This window comes from Furipterus horrens, unplaced genomic scaffold, assembly GCF_987537825.1.
Source record: "Furipterus horrens unplaced genomic scaffold, mFurHor1.1.pri manual_scaffold_15, whole genome shotgun sequence".
Lineage (NCBI taxonomy): Eukaryota > Metazoa > Chordata > Mammalia > Chiroptera > Furipteridae > Furipterus > Furipterus horrens.
In genome coordinates, this window is record NW_028327185.1 from 23,238,261 (window position 1) to 23,261,097 (window position 22,837).

The following is a 22,837-nucleotide window of genomic DNA, read 5'->3' on the forward strand; positions in this document are numbered from 1 at the left end:
CACAGACTGAGTGCATGTTCTGTTATGACACAGACTGAGTATGTGCCATGCTAGGACAGTACTGAGTGCACATTTTGTTGGTACACCTACTGAGTGCATATTGTGTCCGAACACAGGCTAAGTGTGTGCTATATTAGAACACAGACTGAGTAGGTATTCTGTTAGAATACAGACTGAGTGCGTATTCTCTTAACATAGCCTGAGTGTGTGCTGTGTTAGAACAAGGCTGACTGGGCATTCTGTTGGAACACAGACCAAGTGCATATTCTGTAGAAAATGGGTGAGTTCATATACTGTTAGAAGAAATACTGAGTGTGTATTCTGTTACAACACAGACAGAGAGGGTATCCCTTTAGAACACAGACTGTATATTCTGTTAGAACACAGACTGAGTGCATATTATGTTAGAACCCAGAGTGAGTATGAATTCTTAGAACACATGCTAAGTGTTGCTATGTTAGTATAAGACTGAGGGAAATTCTTCAAAACACAGACTGAGTATGCATTGAAATAGAACACAGACTGAGTTTGTGGTATGTTAGAACAAGTGCGTATTCTGTAGAAACATGCTTAGTTTATATTGTTTTAGAACACACACTGAGTGCATATTCTATTAGACCACAGATGAGGTGGTATTTGGTTAGAATACCGGCTGAGTGTGTATTGTGTTAGTACACAGACTGAGTGGGTATTCTGTTTGAACAGAAGCTTAGTGAATGTTTTTTAGAACACAGACTGTGTGCTATGTGAGAACAAGACTGAGTTGATATTCTGATAGAACTCACACTGAGTGGTATTCTGTTAGAACACAGGCTGATTTGGTATTCTGTTAGAGCAGAGGAGCAGAGGGGTTCTGTTAGAATGCCAGCTAAGTGCGTGCTATGCTAGAACACAGACTGTAGGCGTACTCTGTTAGGACAAATCTGAGCGCCCATTTTTTTGAACACTGACTATGCATGCATTGTGTTAGAACACAGACTGAGCAGATATTCCTTAGAACACAGACCAAGCACATATTCTGTAGAAAGTAGGTTGAGTGCATACAGTGTTAGAATACACACTGAATGGGTATCTTGTTAGAACACAGACTGAGTGCATATTATGTTGGAACAGACTGAGTATTCTGATAGAACACCGGCTGAGTGTGTATTCTCTTAGGACACTGACCGAGAGCATATTCTGTAGAAACAAGCCTGAACACACATGTCATTAGAACACACACTGAGTGCGTATTCTTTTTTTTTAAAATTATTTTTGAGTTTTTAAAAAAGATTTTATTGATTTACTTTTAGAGAAAGGGGAAGGGAGGGAGAAAGAGAAGGAGGAAAACATTGATGTGTGAGAGAAACATTGATTGGTTGCCTCTCACACACTCCCAACTGGGGACCTGACCCACAACCCAAGCATGTGTCCTGACTAGGAATCAAACCAGTGACCTTTTGGTTCGCAGGCTGTGTTCAATCCACTGAGCCACACCAGCCAGGGAAGAGTGTGTATTCTTATAGTATACAGACCGAGTGGGTCCCCTGTTAGAACACCGGCTGAGTATGTGCTATGTTAGAACAAGACTGAATGGGTATTCTCTTAGAACACTGACTGAGTGCATATTCTATTAGAGAACAGGCTGAGTGCATATTCTGTTAGAATACAGGCTGAGTGCATATTCTGTTAGAGCACAGACTAAGTTGGTATTCATTTAGAACACAGACTGAGTCTGTATTCTGTTAGACACTGACTGGGTGTGTATTCTCTTAGAAACGAGCTGAGTGTATATTGTGCTGAACACAGATGGAGTACATATTCTTAGAACACATGCTGAGTGTGTGCTCTGTCAGAGCACAGACTGAGTATTAGAACGCAAACTTAGTGTGTACTCAGTTTGAACTTAGACTGGGTGTGTGCCCTGTTAGAACAAGACTGAGCGGGCATTATGTTAAAATACAGATTGAGTGTGTATACTGTTAGAACGCAGACTGTGTGCTGGGTTAGAACTCAGACTGAGCATGTGCCCTGTTAGAACAAGACTGAGTGGATATTCAGTTAGAAAAGAGATTGAGTGGATATTCTGTTAGAACAGACTGAGTGCATTTTCTGTGATAACAGAGACTGGGTGCATGCTCTGTTAGAACAAGTTTTAATGCATATTCTTTTAGAACACAGACTGAGTGCATGTTCTGTTAGAACCAGGCTGACTGTGTGCTCTGTTAGAATGAGACCAAGTGCATTCTCTGTTATCTTCTGCTGTAGGTTTGTCCTTTGTGTGGATTAATTGTATTCTGGAGAAATCCAGTCACCTCGTGTTATTTAGGATTGAGTCTCCCAAATACACCTTCAGTTTCAGTTGTATATAACATGACTGGCTGGGCCTTATGACCTTTAGTACCCACCATGACTTAGCATTCTAATTTCACTGTATAACTCTCATCAAGTTCTGAACTGGAAAATGTTGTATCTTCCACCGAAGTGGTGACTTTCACCTGCAGACAGCAAGGGAAAGATTTTTTATCCCAACACATCAACAGGCACCCTCAAGAAGCAGGATTATTTCAACATCTCATTATACTTCTGCTCCTGTAGCACTGACCCCAAACCCAGAGGACTCATGCCAGGTTATGTGCTTCTGAAATGTCCCTTAAGTCGAAGTCATGGAATTTGGGGGATTCGTGAGTCTGATTCTGTGTGTAAGCAATTTTAGAGCATACAGACTGTCTCATTTGGGTTTAATTTATCAATCATGAATATTAGCTCAAGTGGATTAGGAAATGAAAAGATATAAACACAGCTGAGAAGCAGGCTGATATTGCTTTGTGGGAGGCAGTATGGAATGGTTTGTAGGCTAAGTATATATGCCTCTTAATAGTTTCTGGCTTAGATCAAGTTATTAAATTTTCTGATTTGCCATTTACTCATTTCTAAAGTGGGGGTAATAAAATGTAGGGGCCGATGAAAATTGAAACCTAGTGATATAACCCTGGCCATTGTGACTGAGTTGGTTGGGTGTCATCCTGCAAACCAAAAGGTCATGGGTTTGATTCCCAGTCAGGGCATATGTCTAGGTTATGGGTTCAGTCCCTGGTCCCAGTGCATACGATATTCCTTTCTCACCTCGATGTTTCTCTCTCTTCTTTCTCCTTCTCTCCCCTGCTCTTGTAAATAAATAAATAAGTGAATGAATGAATATTTGAAAAAAGTGATATAGCCATTATTATATATATAATTGTGTCTCATGGTTTTGTTTGTTTTTACATTTTTTTAAATTGTGTAGAAATTTTATTCTAGCACAATTTCTAGTAAAAATTCCAGGGTGTTGAATGTCTGTCTGAGCCTACTTGGAGTTCCAGATTTGGAGTTCCAAGTGATGCTGCTGACTCTATTCCAGTGATTTTTCTTTTTGAGACAGATACCGAGTGGCTAACTTTGCTCTTCCCATTTGAAATTAATTTAGGTGATGCCCTGACTGGTGTGGCTCAGTAGGTTGGGCATCACCCCACGGACTTAAAAGGTCACAAGTTCAATTCAGGTCAGGGCAGGCGCCTGGGTTGCGGGTTTGGTGTCAGATTGGGGCGCGTGTGAGAGGCAACTGATTGATGTTTGTCTTATACATCGATGTTTCTCTCCTCTTTCTCTCTTCCTTCCCCTTTCTCTAAAAATATTTAAAAAAATTAATTTAGATGAAATTACCCAGCTTATTTTCACAGGATGAGACTCCTTTAAACAGTGAGATTATTGGTCTGTATATGGTTTTGCCTGATAAATCTGCACTGTTCTACATAGTCAGTTGAATTTGAATACATCACCTGAATGCCTACAAACCTGATTTGGAAGCCTTAGTTCTTGTTTTCACTTTTTTCTTCTTCTAACTTTCTGTGAAGCTCTAGAGAAGTCTGACTGCTGGTTACTCTCATCTACAGATTTGTGTGAATTGTTCCCCCTTCTTTAAGCAGAATACGAGACAAGGGACTATGGTTATTGTGGCAAAGGTCACATGGCAGATGGTTAGGTTGACCTAGTTATGGTAAAAATTATTTTTGTCCCAAGTGCTTCCAGGCATTGAACTTAGGCATAGATTCTACCTAAGATCTTTTTTCACAAAAGGCCCTGGAGACAATGCTGGCCGCCCTCAGGAGTGGTCACAGGAGGCTCTCCCGAGCTTGGCCACAGCCTGTGGGCCACTGGACTCCTGTGGGGACAAAGGCCGACATGCCACTCATTCTGATTATTTTTGTCTTAGTATCATTGCATACTTGCTATCATGGCAGTGTGGTTACTATATGCGTAATAACATGCATGGATTTCGCTAATGCTTAAAAAACTCTCTTCCAAGTAGAGTGAAACTTGGCCTCCAAGTACGTTGTGCTTTCTTGCGCTGCAGCGGCAGTCCCAGTGTTCCCACGACTTTATTTGATCTTCTGCTTTGTTTGCCTACTTACCCGTGTGGTTACACAAAGAGCCCTAGGCTCTGAATTTAGTCATGAGACTCCCTAGCTCTTTAACAGTAGATATGTGAACTGGAATCCCCTCTTCCCAGGACATCATTGCAACATACTTATATGCTAGAAATTATGTGTTTTAAATATAAATTAAGTAGGCTCTTACTTAGATTCTGGAGAGCTGGTTGGGTAAGGTTTGGCTGAGATTGTTTGACTTAGCGATGTTTGGAAGCAGGAGGTCCATTCGATAAACCATTGGTAGCATGTGACTTTTAAGCTATCGGCATAGTAGCCAGTCAGAGGAAGACAAATACCGTACGATCTCACATGGGGCTGTCTGACAGCTGTCAGAGGGGAGGGGAGTGGGGGGACTGGATGACAGAAGGCAAGGGATTAAGCAGAAGAACAAATATGTATGACCCATAGACACAGTCAACAATGCAGTGATGGCCAGTGTGAAGGAGGGCGGGTGGGGGCTGGATGGAGGTGGCGGGTGGGAAAAATGGGGACATCTGTAATAGTGTCAACATTAAATTTAAAAAATAAAATAAAAAGGAAGATATCTGTATATTATCTTGACCTTTAGCTCATAGCAGAAGTCTCTCCTCTGGTTTCGTTTTGAGTGTTTTGCTTTCAAAATACTATAGAATTGTGTTCTCATCCCCAATGGCTTCCACTCAAGATGGGTGTGAACAGATTTGACCCGGACAATAATCCTGCTGTGATGTGAGAATGAGAGAGGTAACACCTGGTGGGACGACAGGCCATTGTACGTCTAGACTTGCATTGACACATTCAAGTCATCTGAATGGTAAAATAATTATGAAACAATAAGATAGCTTTTATATCTACTTAATGTTATGTTTAAAGGACATTGCATTACAGAAGATGGCAGAATAAACACTGAGGGAATTGTATGAAACCCTGATTCACTCAGGGTTTTCATAATTAACTGCTCAATTGGCACAGCTGTGGCCATTTGGAGTGGCAATGCCCCGCTAATTACCAGTCCCTTCAGCCTGCTCAGGTAGCCTCCCACACCTGGGCTTGTGGTGTCAGGAATGCCAAGTGGAGTGACTTGAGTCTCTCCCAGAGACGCAAAGGCTTTGCACCTGGGGAAATCCAGCCAGGTCAGTTTAACCTGTTATGATTACATTTAGCTTGTCTTTCATAAAGCTCATCTGAAAGAATTAATTGGTACAGAATGAATATTTCATTCTCCAAGGCAGTGTTGTGGTAAGCTTTGGTGCAGAGTGGGATGAAGGGAGAAGTGTGTGAAAAGAAAAACTAGCTAGGACTGTGAAGCCCCATGGAAAAGTGTGAAGGGGCGGTAAGGACCACACGTCCAGACCGGGGACATGGGGAAGCGTTGTCACTGGAGAATTGAAGAAATATGAAGAGGAAAACATGAACTAGGACTTTTCTTGTGTCCTGCCTGACATTTCCTTTCTATAGCATTTCATGGAGTCAGTGGATACACCACAATTTTATGGGGATGGGAGAATATGTAAACATTTTAAACATTTCCCATCTGGTAGGTGAAATTTTGCCTGGTTCATGTTTCTAGGTGGCAACTTGAAACAACAACTTGATCTTTTGGAGAAGATACAGTTTGGCATCTGCGTGGCTTAGGAGAACTTGACCTTCCGTGGTCACCGTGCTGCGCCAGAGGTCACTGAGCAGATGGTAGCTGAGCAGAAACAAATCTGCCTCAACCCTAGACCATCTGCTGCCTTCTGAAGTATGCTGTCTTCACGGTGCTGGAGAGAAGAGCAGTTTTTCTCTTAGTTTGTGTCTCTGACTCTGAGCTTCCAATGTGAATTACGCTCTTCTTAAATTAGGGAGGTAAAATTTTATTATTGGCATTTCCCAGCTTCCAGTACGTTGATTTTTTTCTTTGAGCCTCAGAATGATTTCTTGAAGTATGATAAGTATTTTTTCATTGAACAGATGGGGAAGCTCGGACTGGCTCACCTGCGATCCCTGGCTAGTTATGTACTGAGCCTGACTCCTGTGTCCTCTGCCACAGTGACCTGCCTGTTTCTGTATCCTGTCAAACCACCAAGATTTAGTACCTCATTAATTTTCAAAATACTATTTTGAGATATCTCTGTATTACCTGAAAGGTTATTTGGAGCACTATAGAAAGGTGTCTGACTTATTTCACTTAGCATAATGCCCTCAAGGTCCATTCATGTTGTTGCAAACAATAATATATTATTCTTTTTTATGGCCAAGTAGTACTCCATTGTGTAAATGTACCACAGTTTCTTTATCCATTCATCTACCGATGGGCACTTAGGCTGCTCCCATATCTTGGCGATTGTAAATAACACTGCAGTGAACATTGGGTGTACTTATCTTTCCAAATTAGTTCCATAAGTGGAACAGAGAAGGACAAATACCATATGATTTCATTTATATATAGAATCTGAAAAACAAAATAAATGAACAAACAAAACAGAAACAAACTTATAGATACAGAGAATAAATTGATGGTTGCCAGATGAAATGGAGGAGGGTTGGAAGGATGGGTGAAAAGTTGAGGGGGTTAAAAATTACACATTGCTAGTTATAAAATAGTCACAGAGACATAATGTACTGCATAGTGAATATAGTCAATAATGCTATAATGACTGTGTGGTGCCAGATGGGGACTAGATTTATCAGGGTGATCACTTTGTAAATTGTATAAATGTAATCGCTAGGTTGTGCGCCTGAAACTAACATAATGTATGTCAACAGTAATTGAAAAAAAGGCAATATAGGAGGGAAATTAGCTTTTCTTCCTATTAGAAACCTAGGATTACTAAAACAAAAATTCAGAGATCTGTCAACTGCCTGTGTCCCTATGTGCACATTTGCTTCCTTTTCCTGAAATAGATGGCATCACAGTTGGAGATCAACCCATCTCACTTTGAGCTCTGTCGTCTGTAGGGCGCTGTATCCGGGTGGTGGTAGTGGCATGGGGTGCGGTCTGCAGAATGCAGTGCTGGTGACAGAAGACTTGAACAGTTTTCAGGAGGGGTGTGGTACACCTAGATTCTCTAGCAGTCAGGAGGAGAGAATGAGATACAGATCTACTAACAGAAAATGATCTTTGATGTATGGTAGTAAATTTTGAAACATTGTACCTTGCACAAAGCAAGCCCATTAACGGGAGAAGCCAGCGTACATTCTTTTACAAGTCCTGTACACAAATCTGTGAGTGCAGAGCAGAAGGCCTGAAGGAGGCCCCTCCCAAAGCTTGCCCCACTCCCGTGGCCATGCCTGAGAGGTAGAGTGAGCGCACAGCTGACCTTGAGCAGCGTGGGTTTGACCTGCCAGGGCCACCTACACGCAGGTTTTCTTCATCTCGAGAACAGATGGTGTTAACTCACGGTATCAATAAATCTATTTACTGTAAATGCATTTTCTCTTCATAATGATTTTTAACAACCTTTTCTCTAGCTTACTTTATTGTAAGAACACAGAATATAATGCAGAATAACATAGAAAATGCATTAATCATAAGGCTTTTATGTTACTGTATGGCTTCCAGTAAGCAGTAGGTCATTAGTAGCTAAGTTTTGGGAGAGTCAAACTTATATGCAGATTTTTGCCTCCTCCCCCACTGTGTTAAGAGAGCACTTTCAAATTTGCAGTATTGCTTGAATATTGAACAAGGAAAACATTTTTCTATATGATTTTCATTCATGTGTGACTTAAACATATGAACTTGTTTCTGTAGCTGGAGCCCTGCAGATGGGTGTTTCAGGCAGAGCAGGAGCAGTACCACCAGCAAGGGCATCGGGTGTTGGCAGGGAGGGGTCCGTTGGTGTGCAGCTTTTACACAGTGATGACCAGGGAGGTGCTGTGCTGTGGCTTATGTCGTCCCCCATGACTGGGTGCGGGCAGTTAAGGTAATGGCAGTCTTCAGTAGGTTTTTAAGTGAGTTAGACAGATACATCCATGGCAGCCAAATGGTTGGACGGAAACCTCAGCTGCAAGCCTGATTTCCCGCGACACTCAGTGCCTGCAAAGCCAGATGCCTGGTGGTTATTCTTGAGAATTTTCCCGCTTGTGATTAGACCATGGTTGTCAGGCATGGGAGACCAGTGACCAGTTTGTATTTTAAAATGAAGAAAAGGCACATAAAGCTTAAGGTTTGTTACCTTTGCCAGAGGTAACATCTCATGTCGTTTATCCTGATAAAATTGATATTTTATATAAAAAGCAGAATTAATGCCTGCCTGTGTTCTTTACTATTCTGGGCAGCCTAGATCGAAGCTCAGGCAGACTGAGTGGCTTCGTGATTTAATTTTGCATCAGGAAGGATGTTACCTGTCATGTGTCGTGCCGTGTTGCAGCTCCTGGTCTTATGTTCTCAAGCAGCCCATTTAATATGCCCCTCCTGGAAAGCAGGCTTCTCACGGGGCCCTGTGAGTGGGGGGAGCACACTGTTTGTAAGGCTGAGCAAGTCTTTCAAACTAGCTCTACACACTGAGTTCTCACTAATAATAATTGAGTAAAGAAAGTGAAGATTAAGGAGGAGATGATAACTTGCACGTGCTGTTGAAGCTGAGCTCCCCTGACGTAGGTTTATAGACTGTAGCACTTTATCTGTTGTGCATGTTAGTGCTCGTTTTGGTTTCCGTTTTGGGGTTATTTAGTTGATCTTTGGTTAACGAATGCGACCCTTTATTTCCCACTGATTCAACTTTATTTTGGGGATGTGATAACAAAGAGAGCCTTGCTGTAAATACTATGGTATGGTATACTATAAAAATTTCATGGTTATTTGAAGAAATATGCACCTAAATTAAGGAATACTTATAGCAGTTTACTTTAAAAGGTGACAAGTTATGGTAATGACTCGGTTGCTTAAAATAACCAGACCATGTTTCTTCAGAGCAGAGCAAACAGATAACAACACTGCAACACTAATTTGTATTTTTCAAGTTTTCCTGAAATAAGTAAACAGTGTTGTTTTACTGCCCCAGCTTTCCTCTAGCGTGTTTGTGTATTCGGAGGGGCTACGGGAGCAGAGACAGTGATAAAGAAGGGTCAGGAGAAAACGGGTGGAGGGACAAACCGTTGCCACACGAGACAGGATTGCCTTTGTGCGTTTTCTGTTCCTTTATTCCTGCTAACACCCACCAGCTGGAACGACACCTGTAACAGGCATGGCGCTCCCTGGCAAAATAAAACGAGCTTGGCAGGATTCATTGCAGGTGAATGAGGTTTTCAGGGATCTTTTAAATAAATGTAAGAAGTTACAGAGATCCAGACCTTAATGTTTAGAGCGGAGTTTAGCACAAAACAATATAAATGCACTCAGTCTGTAAACTTTTAAATGTTTCCAGAAAGTGCCTTTTCTTGAAAATACTAGAACATTTTGGATGTTATGAACAGGTGCATAATTATTGATTTGTGGTCTCAAACACTACTCCAAAATAGAATCCACGTAAGAATCAATTCTGAGAAGTGAGCAGTGCTTTATAAATGCCATAAATGGAGAGAAATGACAACATTCGAAACTAGCTAACGGGTATGGCTTGCTTACGTTGCATTCTTGTTACACACCAGACACTGATTAGTGCTTACAGTGTCTCCTTTATTTTTACAACAACCCTATAAAATGCTACAATCATTACCCTGTTTTTTGGGGGGAAGGAAACTGAAAATTAGAAATGTTAACAGCTAGTAACTAGTGAGGCGATTAGTTCATGGACTCCAAGCTCTTAACTGCTATCCTATACTGATCCTCAAGGAACTGATGGGCGCTGGTCTGAAGTCAGCCCCTTGGTGGGCGGGACATGACTCTTCCAGACTCCGGAGAGCCAACGGGTACAGATTCAGACACTTTGAAAATAGCGATCCTTGGAGTATTTATACCACGGAAATGGGCAGATGCCACAAACCAAGGCAATGGTTTTTAGAGACTTGATTGACTAGCACCACAACTTAAGAATGAATGAAATAAATACATCCATAACAGTTTTATTTCCAGTAGCATTTGTCTTGATCTGAGAAATTGTAATTGGTATAGTTTGAACTGAGAAAACTAAATTCAAAGAAATTTATTCCTAAATTTCACAGTAGAAGAAAGCCCCTTTCCTCCCTTCTGGTCATTTATCTGAGGACTTTGGAAAGAAAGCCCTTGTCTGGCCGGCTGGCTGGGCTGAGTGCAGGGGTAAATTCAGTGAGTGGACCCAGGTTTGAGAGAGGTTGGACAGGGAGCACAGAGGACCCTGATGGGAGGACCGAGGAACCCAGAAAAGGGAAGTTCATTCAAAACAAAACAAACCCTGGGCTCCAGGAAGCTGTGTGGGGGATGAGGAAGCTTAGTGGCCTGACTACAAGCTTCTTTCATCCATAATTTTTGTTTTAATATTGGAACCCTGATACTTAATCTTTCCTTGGAACACTAAAGTTTATCTTATCTCTGCCGATAAGAATCATTGTAATGGTAGTGTTTCAACTGAATACATACCTAACTATTATAAATTGTCATTTTGATGCATTGCATCAGTTTCTCAAATTTATACTCCTAATGCTCTTTTTATGAAGACACACTCTGGCTTGAATTTTGTGTTTAGCATATTTATAGTGTTCTTCTACTATGAAAATCCTCCTTTGAGCATTTTCCATACCCTGTTGGTCACTTACCAGGTCCTGCTTATCTGAAACCAAATCGGATACTAATGTATTTGATCCCTGTGGGTAGAATTCTCTCTAACTTGCCAATCAAGTCTTATCCAGTCTCCTTCCCTCCTTGGTACTTAACCTTTTGGGATTTTCAGCATTTGGGGTTATTGATTGGAGTGGAGGTTTAAGGGAAGGAAAGATAAGGGAAGAAGAATGAAGGGGACAATAAAGCAACACACATGCAGAACAGAAATGCAATGACCACACCCCAAGTTAGAGGCCAAATGTAGCTTACTTGAGTGAAACAAAGTAATTGCTGTCTTTGTGGATAGGAAAAGCCAGTGTAAATGATTAGTTTTACATCGGTTCAATTTTATATTTGTTTAATTTCAATATTAATTTGAGGCAAGCATTTTTCTGTTCTTTTTCATTTTTATCAGCTGACTGCTTCAAAGGTGAGAAATGAGTGCTGGAGAGTTAGAATTAATCCTGGCTTGAAAATGTCAGTAATTGTGACTTTGGAAAAATAATCTAATTTCTCTGTTTTCTTGTCTACACAGTGATGATAATAATCCTTACCATAGATGACCATAGGGATTATTGGTAAAGCTCTGAGTGCAATGCCTGTCAGATTAGCACTAAAATGGCAGCTATCGTTACCCATAAATTAAAAATGGATTAAATGTGAGCAGTATAGACAATGTATAAGGGATGATTTGGGAGCTCATATTTGAGAATTGGAAAATACTCTTACTTTTTGTATGAAAAGAACTAGAATAGCATAAGTTATATTCAGTTTGAATGCTTAATGATGGTGATGGTGATGAAGATAGATGATAGTGGTGATGGTGATGGTGGTGGTGAAGGTGTGATGGTGATAATGATGGCGGCTTTCCCTCTTCCCACACAGAATGTGCCCCCAGACCTCTCCATCTGCACTTTTGTGCTGGAACAGTCCCTCTCCGTCCGGGCCCTGCAGGAGATGCTGGCGAACACGGTGGAGAAGTCAGAAGGGGCAAGTACTTAATTTATGTACTTATTTATGAATTATTTTAAAGAACTCGGCTACTATATGAATGATTTATTTCACAGATATTGGATATTTTATTTTTGCTGAAATAAGTCTTGCCTTTTACTTGTGATTTCCTTGAGTTTGACTTTCTGCTTGATCTAGCAGACCTGTGATGTCTTAAAGAACTTTAAATAAAAGTCTAACCTCAAGGTGATCCATGTCATTTAACCTCATTCTTATTTTCTTCAGTTTAAAACAAGATCTTTCTTTGAGCTTTTGTGTGTTTCTTACATCTTCAGAGCTGTGGTTGTTACTATTTTAACTACCTGCTTTATGCATGGATACTTGTCATTAATCTTTATTTAATTTTCAAAGGCCTCTAGCCATGTACTGTGTTCTAAGCTTCTTTATGGCAAGTAAAATTTCAGGGCACTCATACATTTCATTTTATTTTTATTTGTTAAAGATTTATTGATTGATTTTTATGGAGAGAAGGGAAGAGTGAGAGCGAGAGCAAGCGAACGAGAGAGAGAGAGCGAGAGATGGGTTTGTTGTTTCACTTACTTATGCACTCACTGGCTGCTGACCAGGGATCGAGCCAACAGCTCGGGTCAGTGCTCTAACCAACTGAGCTACCCGGCCAGGGCCTGGCACTCATATATGTTAAGTAATGAAATTACGGTGATATAGCTTTAGTCTACTGTAATTTTCCAAACAGCTAATTATTTTCTTCTGCAAATTGAAATTCTTATCCTGTGTCTTAGTGCAGACAATGTTCTTTGAAAGATTATTTGGTAATTTAAATTATTTCCCGTGCTGTGACTTGCTATGACTAATTTCTGGATTACTATTCATTCTTAGTCAATTCTTTAAAGTTGAGAATTATGCAGGAGGATGAATGGTCAGACTTTTTTTTTGGGGGGGGGTGCGATAATTACTGCAGGGTATGGTTTAATAAACTATACTATTTCCAGGCATGAAACTGACCTTTTTTTGCCATTATTGTTTTGCGCATTGCTGTTGTTTTGTTAGTCATTGTTCTGATCTTGATAAGTGAAGAGATTTAAATACAATAATACACTTTTCAACAGAAAATGAGAAATTATGTTGTAATGTATTTTCATTAGTCTACTTTTTAAAAATTTTAGTGTCCTATAGCTTAGGCTCTTAATTGATTTGTGCATTAATTCTAAATTAATTTAAAAATTTTATAGTATACTACTAAGTATGGAGGAGAAACCTTAGTGATTTTTATTTGATAGTAGACTACAAGCTATTTTATAAAATATCCTAGTGTGTTATGTGTATTTTAATTTCCCAAGTTTATTTTTGGTTAGAACAAAGTTTGAAATTACTGTATTAAACTATATAAAGTTAAAAATTAATCTTTAATTCAAAGCTTTTGGAGTAGGCTTAAATTAAAGAAGAGTAAAATATTTCTCAGTTCGACTGTTTGATTCTACCTGGAATAACCCCTCCTGCTTTTTAAACATTACTCATGCATTTCAGCTTGGAAGTTAAAATCTGTATTTGCAAAGAAAAATCATTTCTTTTTTTAGCATGAACAGCTAGGGAAGTGTATATTGTCATTTCACTTGTCTTTGTAGATACCAACTTATGACTAACTTGCCATAAATTTAATTTTGATATCTCTAAGCAGCTTTTTCTAAATTTGAACTTTTGAAAAGATGCTTTATCTCCCCAACATCATGGCTTTGGACTAGGCAAGTTCTAAATTTTCTGTGTATATAAATGGTATTGGGAGGACTTCCGGCAAAGATGGTGGCATAGATAGACATGCTGCATATCCCTCCACAACTAATAAGGAATACAACTACCTCAAAGCTGGAGACAACCAGAACTTCCAGAAAATCAAGGTGCTTCGAAGCCCAACAAACAAAGACATAAAGAAGAAATACTCATCCAGACAGGTACAACAGTTCTACCTAAGACACAGAAGCAAGCACAGGAGGTGGTCAAGTTGAGGAGACAAAGAAGTATGGCCCCAAAGAGGGAACACATCAAGGTTCCAGTGGGAGAACTAAGTGATGAGGAGATAACCAACCTAACAGATGCAGAGTTCAAAACACTGTGATAACAATGTTCATAGGCTTGATAGATATGCTTGAGTGTGGCAAATGCATAAGGGAAGAAGTGAAGGCTATGCTAAATGAAACAAATGAAAATCCACACAAAACCAATGGTGAAGGGAAGGAAACTGGGGTTCACATCAATGATTTAGGACATAAGGAAGAAATAAACAGTCAACCAGAACAGAATGAAAAAACAAGAATTAAAAAAAATGAGGAGAGGCTTAGGAACCTCTGGGACAACTTTAAATGTACCAACATACGAGTCATATGGGTGCCAGAAGGAGAAGAGGAAGAGCAAGAAATTGAAAACTGATGTGAAAAAATAATGAAGGAAGATGTCCCTAATTTGGTGAAGGAAATAGATGTTCAAGTCCAGGAAGCACAGAGAGTCCCAAACAAGCTAGACCCAAGGAGGACCACACCAAGACACATCATAATTAAAATGCCAAAGGTTAAAGATAAAGAGAGAATCTTAAAAGCAGCAAGAGGAAAGAAAAGAGTTACTTACAAAGGGGTCCCTATAAGACTATCAGCTGATTTCTCAAAAGAAACTTTGCAGGCAAGAAGGGACTGGCAAGAAGTATTCAAAGTGATGAGAAATAAGGACCTACAATCAAGATTACTCTATCCAGCAAAGCTATCATTTAGAATGGAAGGGCAAATAAAGGGCTTCCCAGACAAGGCAGAGCTAAAGGAGTTCATCATCACCAAGCCATTATTATATGAAATGTTAAAGGGACTTATTTAAGAAAAAGAAGATCAAAACTGTGAGCATTAAAATAAAACAAACTCCCAACTATCAACAACAGAACCTAAAAAACAAAAACAAAACAAAAACAAACTAAGGAAAAACCAGAATAGAAGCGGAATCATAGGTATGGAGAGCATTTGGAGGGTTATCAGCTGGGATGGGGGAGGGGAAGAAATGGGGAAATGGTGCAGGGATTAAGAAACATAATTGGTAGGTATGAAATAGACAAGGGGAAATTAAGAATAATATAGGAAAGGGTGAAGCCAAAGAGTTTATATGCATGACCCATGGACATGAACTAAGGGGGGTAGGATTGCTGGAGGGAAGGCGGGTTACTGGGCATAGGGGAGCAAAGGGAAAAGAAATTGGGACAGCTGTAACGGTATAATCAGTAAAATATATTTAAATAAAAAGTGTTGGAAATACTGTTTTAAAATTTATGCTTTAAAATATTAGCAAACTTTTCTGGACACGCCCCTCCCCAATGTTTTTATTTAGCTCAGTTTTATTTTGAGTAGCCCAGCATAGCTACTGCAAGACATTAATTGGAAAATAGCAATTGAGAGAAACCTGCTACAGAAAAAGAATGTATTTTATTGAGCTGAATTTCACTTTTAGACTGCTAGGGATACTAGATTTTGGGGAAAGAAAGACTCTCTCTTAGACCAGGGAAGTTTTGATTACACCCAGAAATGATATTTAAAATATTTAACAAATAGATTGGCACAAGCATCAATTAACGAGAGTGGATCTCTGTCAGCAACAATGCTAGACACAAGTCCCAGAGAGATTATTGGGTAATGTAAGTGATTTGAGGGCACCCAGGAGAGGCCTGGGGTGGTCAGGCTTAGGGACACTTGAGACTTGGAGCCACAACTGTTTACCAGGGGTGACAGATGCTTTCTCCTCTAGCAATGATCTTAGTTATTAAAGTGCAAAAGGCTAAGCAGCGTATCTGATTACATGTGGTCAGTGGGTGCTGATGTGTCTTTGGACTCCACAGGGATCCGCATCCCCATTCCTGGCGCCTCTCCTTAGAATTCATTATGGGAATGTGTGGCAAGTATTTTTTTCAATTAGGTTGTCATCTCCAGTTTAGTAAATTATATGCTGTAGATTTGCTTAAAGGACCACTTTTACTGGCATGAAATATGTCAGCAGGGTGATGCCAGTTTTCATGAAGTCATTTCTTCCCTTGTAAGCTAACAGTGTATCAAAAACGTTCTTACAGTTTCCCAGATGGGAAGGGGTTTAGGGGACTGACTGGGTGAAAAAGGTGAAGGGATTGAGTACAAACGAGCAGTTAAAAATAGCCATGGGATGTGAAGTACAGCATAGAGAACATAGTCCATAATGTTGTAATAATCATGCATGGTGGCAGATGGGTACTGGACTTACATAAACGTCTAACCACCATGCTAGTACAGCTGAAACTAGTATAATATGGAGTATCAAATGTAATTGAAAAAAATTAAAATTGATACCAAAAACCCCCTATGTATCAGCTGATTCCCTCTTTCACAATCAGCTTTTTCTATGAAACCTTTTTATTTTTTAAAAATTGGTCTTTCTAAGTTCTTTATATAATTAAATAAATTCAGTAGTACTGATACTATTTAATGTCCAAATGCTGTCTGTGCACCTAGTGACACTAACTTGTGTGATGATGATAAGGAAAACATTTTCATCTAGAACCATGCCGTTTCGTGGTTAAGTATCATTTTGCTCATATTCTTGGGTCCCGCTGAATAAATGCTTGGTTTTCGTTAGACTCCAGGAAACCTAGCAGGGAATTCCCACCATCATTTGTGCCAAAACGATCAAGAAAATTATTGATAACAGAAGGAGATGAGATGAAATAGGTAAAAACATTACCTGACATATTATTTTAATCCCATAGAGTTGCTGTTTGTGACTATTAGTAAAATACATTTTTGTGGCACAAGAAGCATTCTGAAGGATTTCATCTGAATGGATTTCTAAAAAGTACAGTACTCCCTCTCTATATCGCAGTTCACTTATCACAGCCTCACTGTATCGCAGGATTTTTAAAAATATTATATTTAATTATTTATCGTGGATTTTTCACTACATCGCGGGATTTTGTGGTACTGTATACGTATGTTGTTAAAGTTATGTAGGTTTAAGAGTGTGGAATATGTTTAAGAACATAAGTAGCATTTATAAAAGTGTGGAAAAGGTTAATAAGGGAGTGGGAAAGGCTAATAAGGGACTGGGAATGGTTTATAAGTGTGTGAGAAGGGTTTATAAAACCTTAAAATATATATAAATACTACAATAAATGTAAGGTTCCTACTTCGCAGATTTTCACCTATCTTGGGGTGTGGGGTGTCTAGAACTTAATACCCGCGATAAATGAGGGATCACTGTATCTGTTTAATTAAAGAAGTGTGTTAAGACAGGGATTTAGATCTGACATATAGATAATCCCATTGAATGTCACTTAGCTTTTATTCTTATTCAAAGCATATCAGTGTTTAGTAGGCCAAGACCTGTGTATCTTCATCTCAGTAGCCGCTCACAGAGCCTTCCCAGTCCTGAGAGTGGAGATGCACACACGGGGCAGGAGGGAGGACGGGATGTTGGAGCCGTGCCTGTCTTTGCGGCTGCATCTTGTTCTGGCTCCTGCACATGCACACAATTTGTGTCTGTTACTCCTTCCGTCCACCTGGGTTCACATGGCCGTGGGTGACTTACCTGCTTCCGCACCCAGGTCTGTCTGTCCCATGTCATTCTTCAGAGTTACTTGCACACTGCTTGCTGATAGAGCATAGGGCTAGCAAGCCAGGCTCTGAGGTTTTAGAGGACCGTTCTAAAATACCAGCCCTGCATTGTGTGCTTTGTCGAAGGTAGGTCTTCATTGTCAGGTTCAGTGATTATTAAATGATGGCATATATAGCATATTTTGCACACATTTAGCAGTGGCTCTTGTTATTATGTCACTCACTATTACATACTCTGTACCTATGTGTTCCCTTGGCCGGGCTGTTACGAACCCTGACTGCCTCTCCCCAGCCTCTGCAGTTTCCTTCTCCGCGACCTTGGCTGGGCCAGCCCTTCCTCCCCCAGCTCTGGCACATGGTTCTGCCAGTTTAATGATGACACAATTATGTTAAAACACAGAGTCAGCAATAGCATTTGCTTATTTGGGTGTTCTTGTTAGAAAGTTTAATAACTTAGGTGATCTTATGCTCTGGCTCTTTATTTTAATTTGCAAACATTCCCAGTGGAGGCTTTCTCCATATACTTTTATTTCTTAAATGTCTGCTTTAATTTCAGGGTTCCAGGGTTCTGTTTCATAGGAGCACAGAGATGAAGTGAGAAGAGACATAGTGTGGTGGGAAGAACTTTGGTTTTTTGAAAATTCTTACTTTGTCAAATAGTATTTTTAACAATTATTTTTTGTGGAAAAGGCATTGTTTTTGTTTAATGCCATGAGTATATTGAGTGGCTTACTTGAATATTCCATTTAGGAGTGTATATTTTAAATGATAACATTGACTATCCTTTCTGTCTTTGGTTTAGTTGTTTCTGAGAGAATTGTAGGACGTGTTCTTTTTGACTTTGGCTTGTGCCCACTGGCCTTTGGTCTCTTGAGAGTATTACACCTTGAAGCAAGAAAAACACCTAAAATTAAACTAATACTTGCCCCTTATATCTTTCTCTTTGGTGGGGCAGTGGGTTGAAATTTATAATTTATGTGAGTGTGATTGGTATCATTATTTAACTTATGCCAGATGTTTTCCTTATTATTATAGGTAATTGGTAGTTTGCTATAATTTAAATTATGAAAAATGCCTCAAAATCTGTAACATTCAGAATGTAATATTATAAATGTTATGAATAAAATTATTTAGTTACAATAATTGATTTATTTAATGCAAATCATGTATTTGGGCATTTATAAGATATGCTCTACAAGGCTCTGTGGATAGAAAAATTAATAATAAGTGAGTTTTGTCATTAATAAGTTCATAGTGGAACGCAGGTAAAGAAAAACATTGCAGTACAATTTCATGTGTTTGTCATATGAGTGTGTGCAATTATAGTGTTTGCATGAGGAAGGAATGGGTGGGTGGGACTTGTTTTCCTTTGAATTTTCTACAATAATTTTAATAATTTCTATAATAATTCTGTAATAATTTGTAAGGCAAGTTGAATTATTTGAACTATTAATATAAAAATTATTTAAAAGTTTTCTTCAAGGAATACTATGACCTCATCAGGTTATTCTTTAGAATTCTACTAGAACACAGTACTTGCCAGGAAGATAGTGCATTACACGTCCTGAGTTATTTTTTAAATGATTTTTATGTTTTAATTTACTAAAATTGTTTATTATTTTATATGAAATTTTTGGAATGTTTCATATTTATAAATGATGTGTATATTCTTTCTTGTAATTAAAGGTACAGAATACTGCAGTGACTTGGTTATTAATAGAGAAACACATCAAATACAGACAAGTCCAATTTTTATGAAAAATAAAATTGTAGAATGTGGAGTATGATTAATACAGTTGTGCTGTTCTTCTAATAAAGCCCCTGCACTCTGAGAGTATTCAAAAATGCATAAGAAGCAACCAGCTAAATTTAATGGTAAATGAATTATTTATAAATACATTTTTAAAAACATTGAGACACCATAAATGAGTTTCTTAAAGACACATTTATCAAACATTGAAGCACCAATTTCAAGCAAGTAATTACATTGAAGATAATTGTATACAAATGTGAGAGCAGAAGATGAAGTTCAAGATCTGGGCTGTATTTCATCGGGAATAAGCACATGGATTCTGGAGCCAATGCCTTAAGCAAACTCGGTTCCTGGGGACCTTAGACAAGCTGTTCAATCCTTATCTGGCTCCATTTTCTCCTTTGTAAACTGGGAGAGGCGATAGCTTCCCCACTGCAGCTTTGCTGTGGATTTAACGGGTAGCGATGACTCAGGCGTGCGGGACAGTCCTGTGCACACAGGGCCACGTCAGCCATGTCACTCTCAGGACGGTGACTTTTCTCTGGGTTTGCCTCAACAGCTCTGTCCAGCCTGCCTTTTCTGGAGACAACACCTATAAACTTTGGACTAAATATTAAATTAAAAACAAAACAAACAACAAAACTCCTAATTAGCTGAAGGCCCTAGAGAGTTCAACAAAACCAGGCAGTTTCTGGAGAAGAAACTCTTGGAAAACGGAATTGGTACAGATGAGTTCCTAATTTAAGACTTTTGGCCTAAAGGTGGCCTGAAATGAGTGCTATGTGGTAGCTAAAACTCCAAAAGGACGTGCAGTCTCTCTGGAGATAAACTCCAGGGCCTTCGGAAAGGGAAGGAGAAATCTTAGAAAAGAGAAATCTAGAGAGGGGAGTATGGAATCTGTGCCTAAACCCTGCCTAAGTCTCTGGCTGATACTTAAACCCGTGTGTGTGTGTGTGTGTGTGTGTGTGTGTGTGTGTGTGTGTGTGTGTTGGTGGGGGGAACACGTCTGTTCAGTGTGTGTGTGTGTTGGTGGTGGGGACACATCTGTTCAGTCATTGTCACTGAGGACAACTCTGAACCAAGATTTGTGCAGGTTCTAGTTTGTGTCCCACCCAGTTAACTGCCTGTTAGAGCAAATCCATCACTATTCTCCAGAGGTTGTACAGCAGAATCCGGAATCGCGACAGTACCACACACACAACAGGCAGCGATCCAAGAAACGTGCAACCGTGACCCAGTGTGCAGAGAAAAGGCTCCAGGAACTCACCTGAGATGATCCTGCCAGCCTGGGACTTAAAGCAGTTATAACGATGATAAATGAAAAAAAGCGAAGTCTGTTTACAGTAATCCGAAATATTCAAATAACTCAACATAGAAAAATGATTTAAAGGAACAAAATTGTAGACCTGAAAGCTGGATTCTCTGACAGGATCATGCAGAAGTGGCGGGACCCCCATCCATGGCCTCTAAGGCCTCTGCTGGGAGCTCTCTGCTATGAGTGACCTGTGGTGAGAGGGTAAGAGCAGTGGCAGAGCCTGGGGGTGTCACTGCTTAACGTGGTGGGAAGAAGGGGGACTGAGGGGGCACCCAGAGGAGACAGTCTGAGAGCTCAGAGGAGACCAGAGAGCATAGTCAAGGAAGCTACCTGCGTTAAATTTATTTTATTTATTTTTTGCTCACCCAAGGACATTTTTTTCATTGATTTCAGAGCAAGAGAAAGAAAAGAGAGAAACAGAAAAACATCAATGTGAAAGAAACATTGGCCTTCTCGTCTGTGCCCCACAGCCTGAGTATGTGCCCTGATCAGAAATCGGATTTGTGACCTTTCAGTCTGCTGGAAGTTGCTCCAACCTGCGGAGCCACACCAGCCAGGGCAATGCTATAAGTTTACTATCTTACTCTTCCTGAGGTCAGAAATCTAAACTCCATCTCACTGGGTCAGAGTCAAGGTGGCAGAAGAACTGCATTTCTTCCAGGCTCTTGGGGAGACTGCGTTCCTGGCCTTTTCTGGGTCACATTATTGGCTCACTCCAATCTGCCATCTTGAAAGCCAGCAACACACGATCATGCAACATATTCACAGTTCTGGGGATCGCGATGTGGGAGGCTGTGGGTGCCACTAATTGGCTCATTACTCTGTGGAGGTGCAGAGTTTCAGGGAGATGTTATTGACAAGATCAAATAAAAATCAGAGAAATCTAGTTCAATAAGGACTGAAAAGTGTACTCGGTTTGACAGGAGCCTGTTTTTTCTGTAAGCCTATCAATATTAATGTTAGTCTATCTTCTATATACAATTCATACAGTCACACACATTTTGCATTTCAAAGACTTTATTCTCTGGAGAGTTTTTGTTATTTATTGGTAGTTCCAAAAGTGGATCTGAATATTTCTGCTCTACCCTTATTTTTTGGGGGGGTGTTTTGGCTTATGTCCAGGGCATTGCATCTGAAAGACTCACTTGTCCAAGCGCTTGGGAAGACCGGCCAAGGATCCAGAATTCAAAGAGCTAATGTTGTATCCACCTGGTTGAGTTTATATAGATTGTTTTCCCTTCATTAAAGTGAACTGGGGTCGTGTGAAGGAGAGAGGAAGCTTGCCAAACCTTGCTTGGGGTTTCCATAAATAGACTGTGTTCTGAACTTTATTAAAGGTAAGTCTCTCAGCTGGCTGGATTAATGACTCCCTGGAAGAGAGTGAAGGTTACTTAACACTTGATGTTATTCATCCATTTTCAATATGAGCCTGCTCTGCACACCCCCTGTCTCCATTTAAATACAGAATTAAATGGTTGGTGGGTAAAACAATGACTGCGCTTTTCAGTACTGTCAGGACAGGGAATATTTGCCTCTGAAGAGACCAGACTGAAGACTAAAAGAGCGATTGTTCAATAAAGAAAAATAATACCATCCTCACAGGCTTCACTTGTGTTTCAGCAAAATGCCTGCCTGGGATAAGTAGGGTCGCTCAATTAGTCAGTCAGTCATTCAGTCTTTATTTATTTGTTTGATTCATGATATTGGTAAAAGCAATTAGTGTCCACCATGCAGCCAATATAAAAATGTACTAAAATTTCAATTAAAATTCCAGAACTATTTCATTCTTTTGTTCTCATAGCAATAATGTAGGAAAGCATAAATGGAAAATACCTTCCGCAAAACCTTCCTGTCCCCCAATGATCACCACAGCTAAAAGATTGATTTGTATTCATCTAGAACATTATACATAAAAAGCGTTTTGAAACCGGAGGGCAACAGAGGCCGGGGCTGGTGCTGCCTGTCACCGCTCAGCCAGGAAGCAGAGGCAGGGGTTGGATTATAATCGTGCTTTCACGACTAGCAGAGGCTAGCAGTCTGAGAAGGTGTGGGCTAACACCCTAACACCTGCCCTGCCTCGAGCTTGCAGAGGCAGGTTGACGTAGGGGG

The 22,837-nt window shown here is 39.9% G+C and overlaps 1 protein-coding gene across 1 annotated transcript in view; it reads left to right on the forward strand.

The window, feature by feature from the left end:
- RYR2 (ryanodine receptor 2) overlaps window positions 1-22,837 on the forward strand; it is a 550,937-nt gene that overhangs the window by 193,872 nt on the left and 334,228 nt on the right. The window contains exon 3 of the mRNA XM_090263510.1: window positions 11,971-12,079. Within this exon, the coding sequence (XP_090119636.1) occupies window positions 11,971-12,079 (109 nt within the window). The remainder of the gene's footprint in view (window positions 1-11,970; window positions 12,080-22,837) is intronic.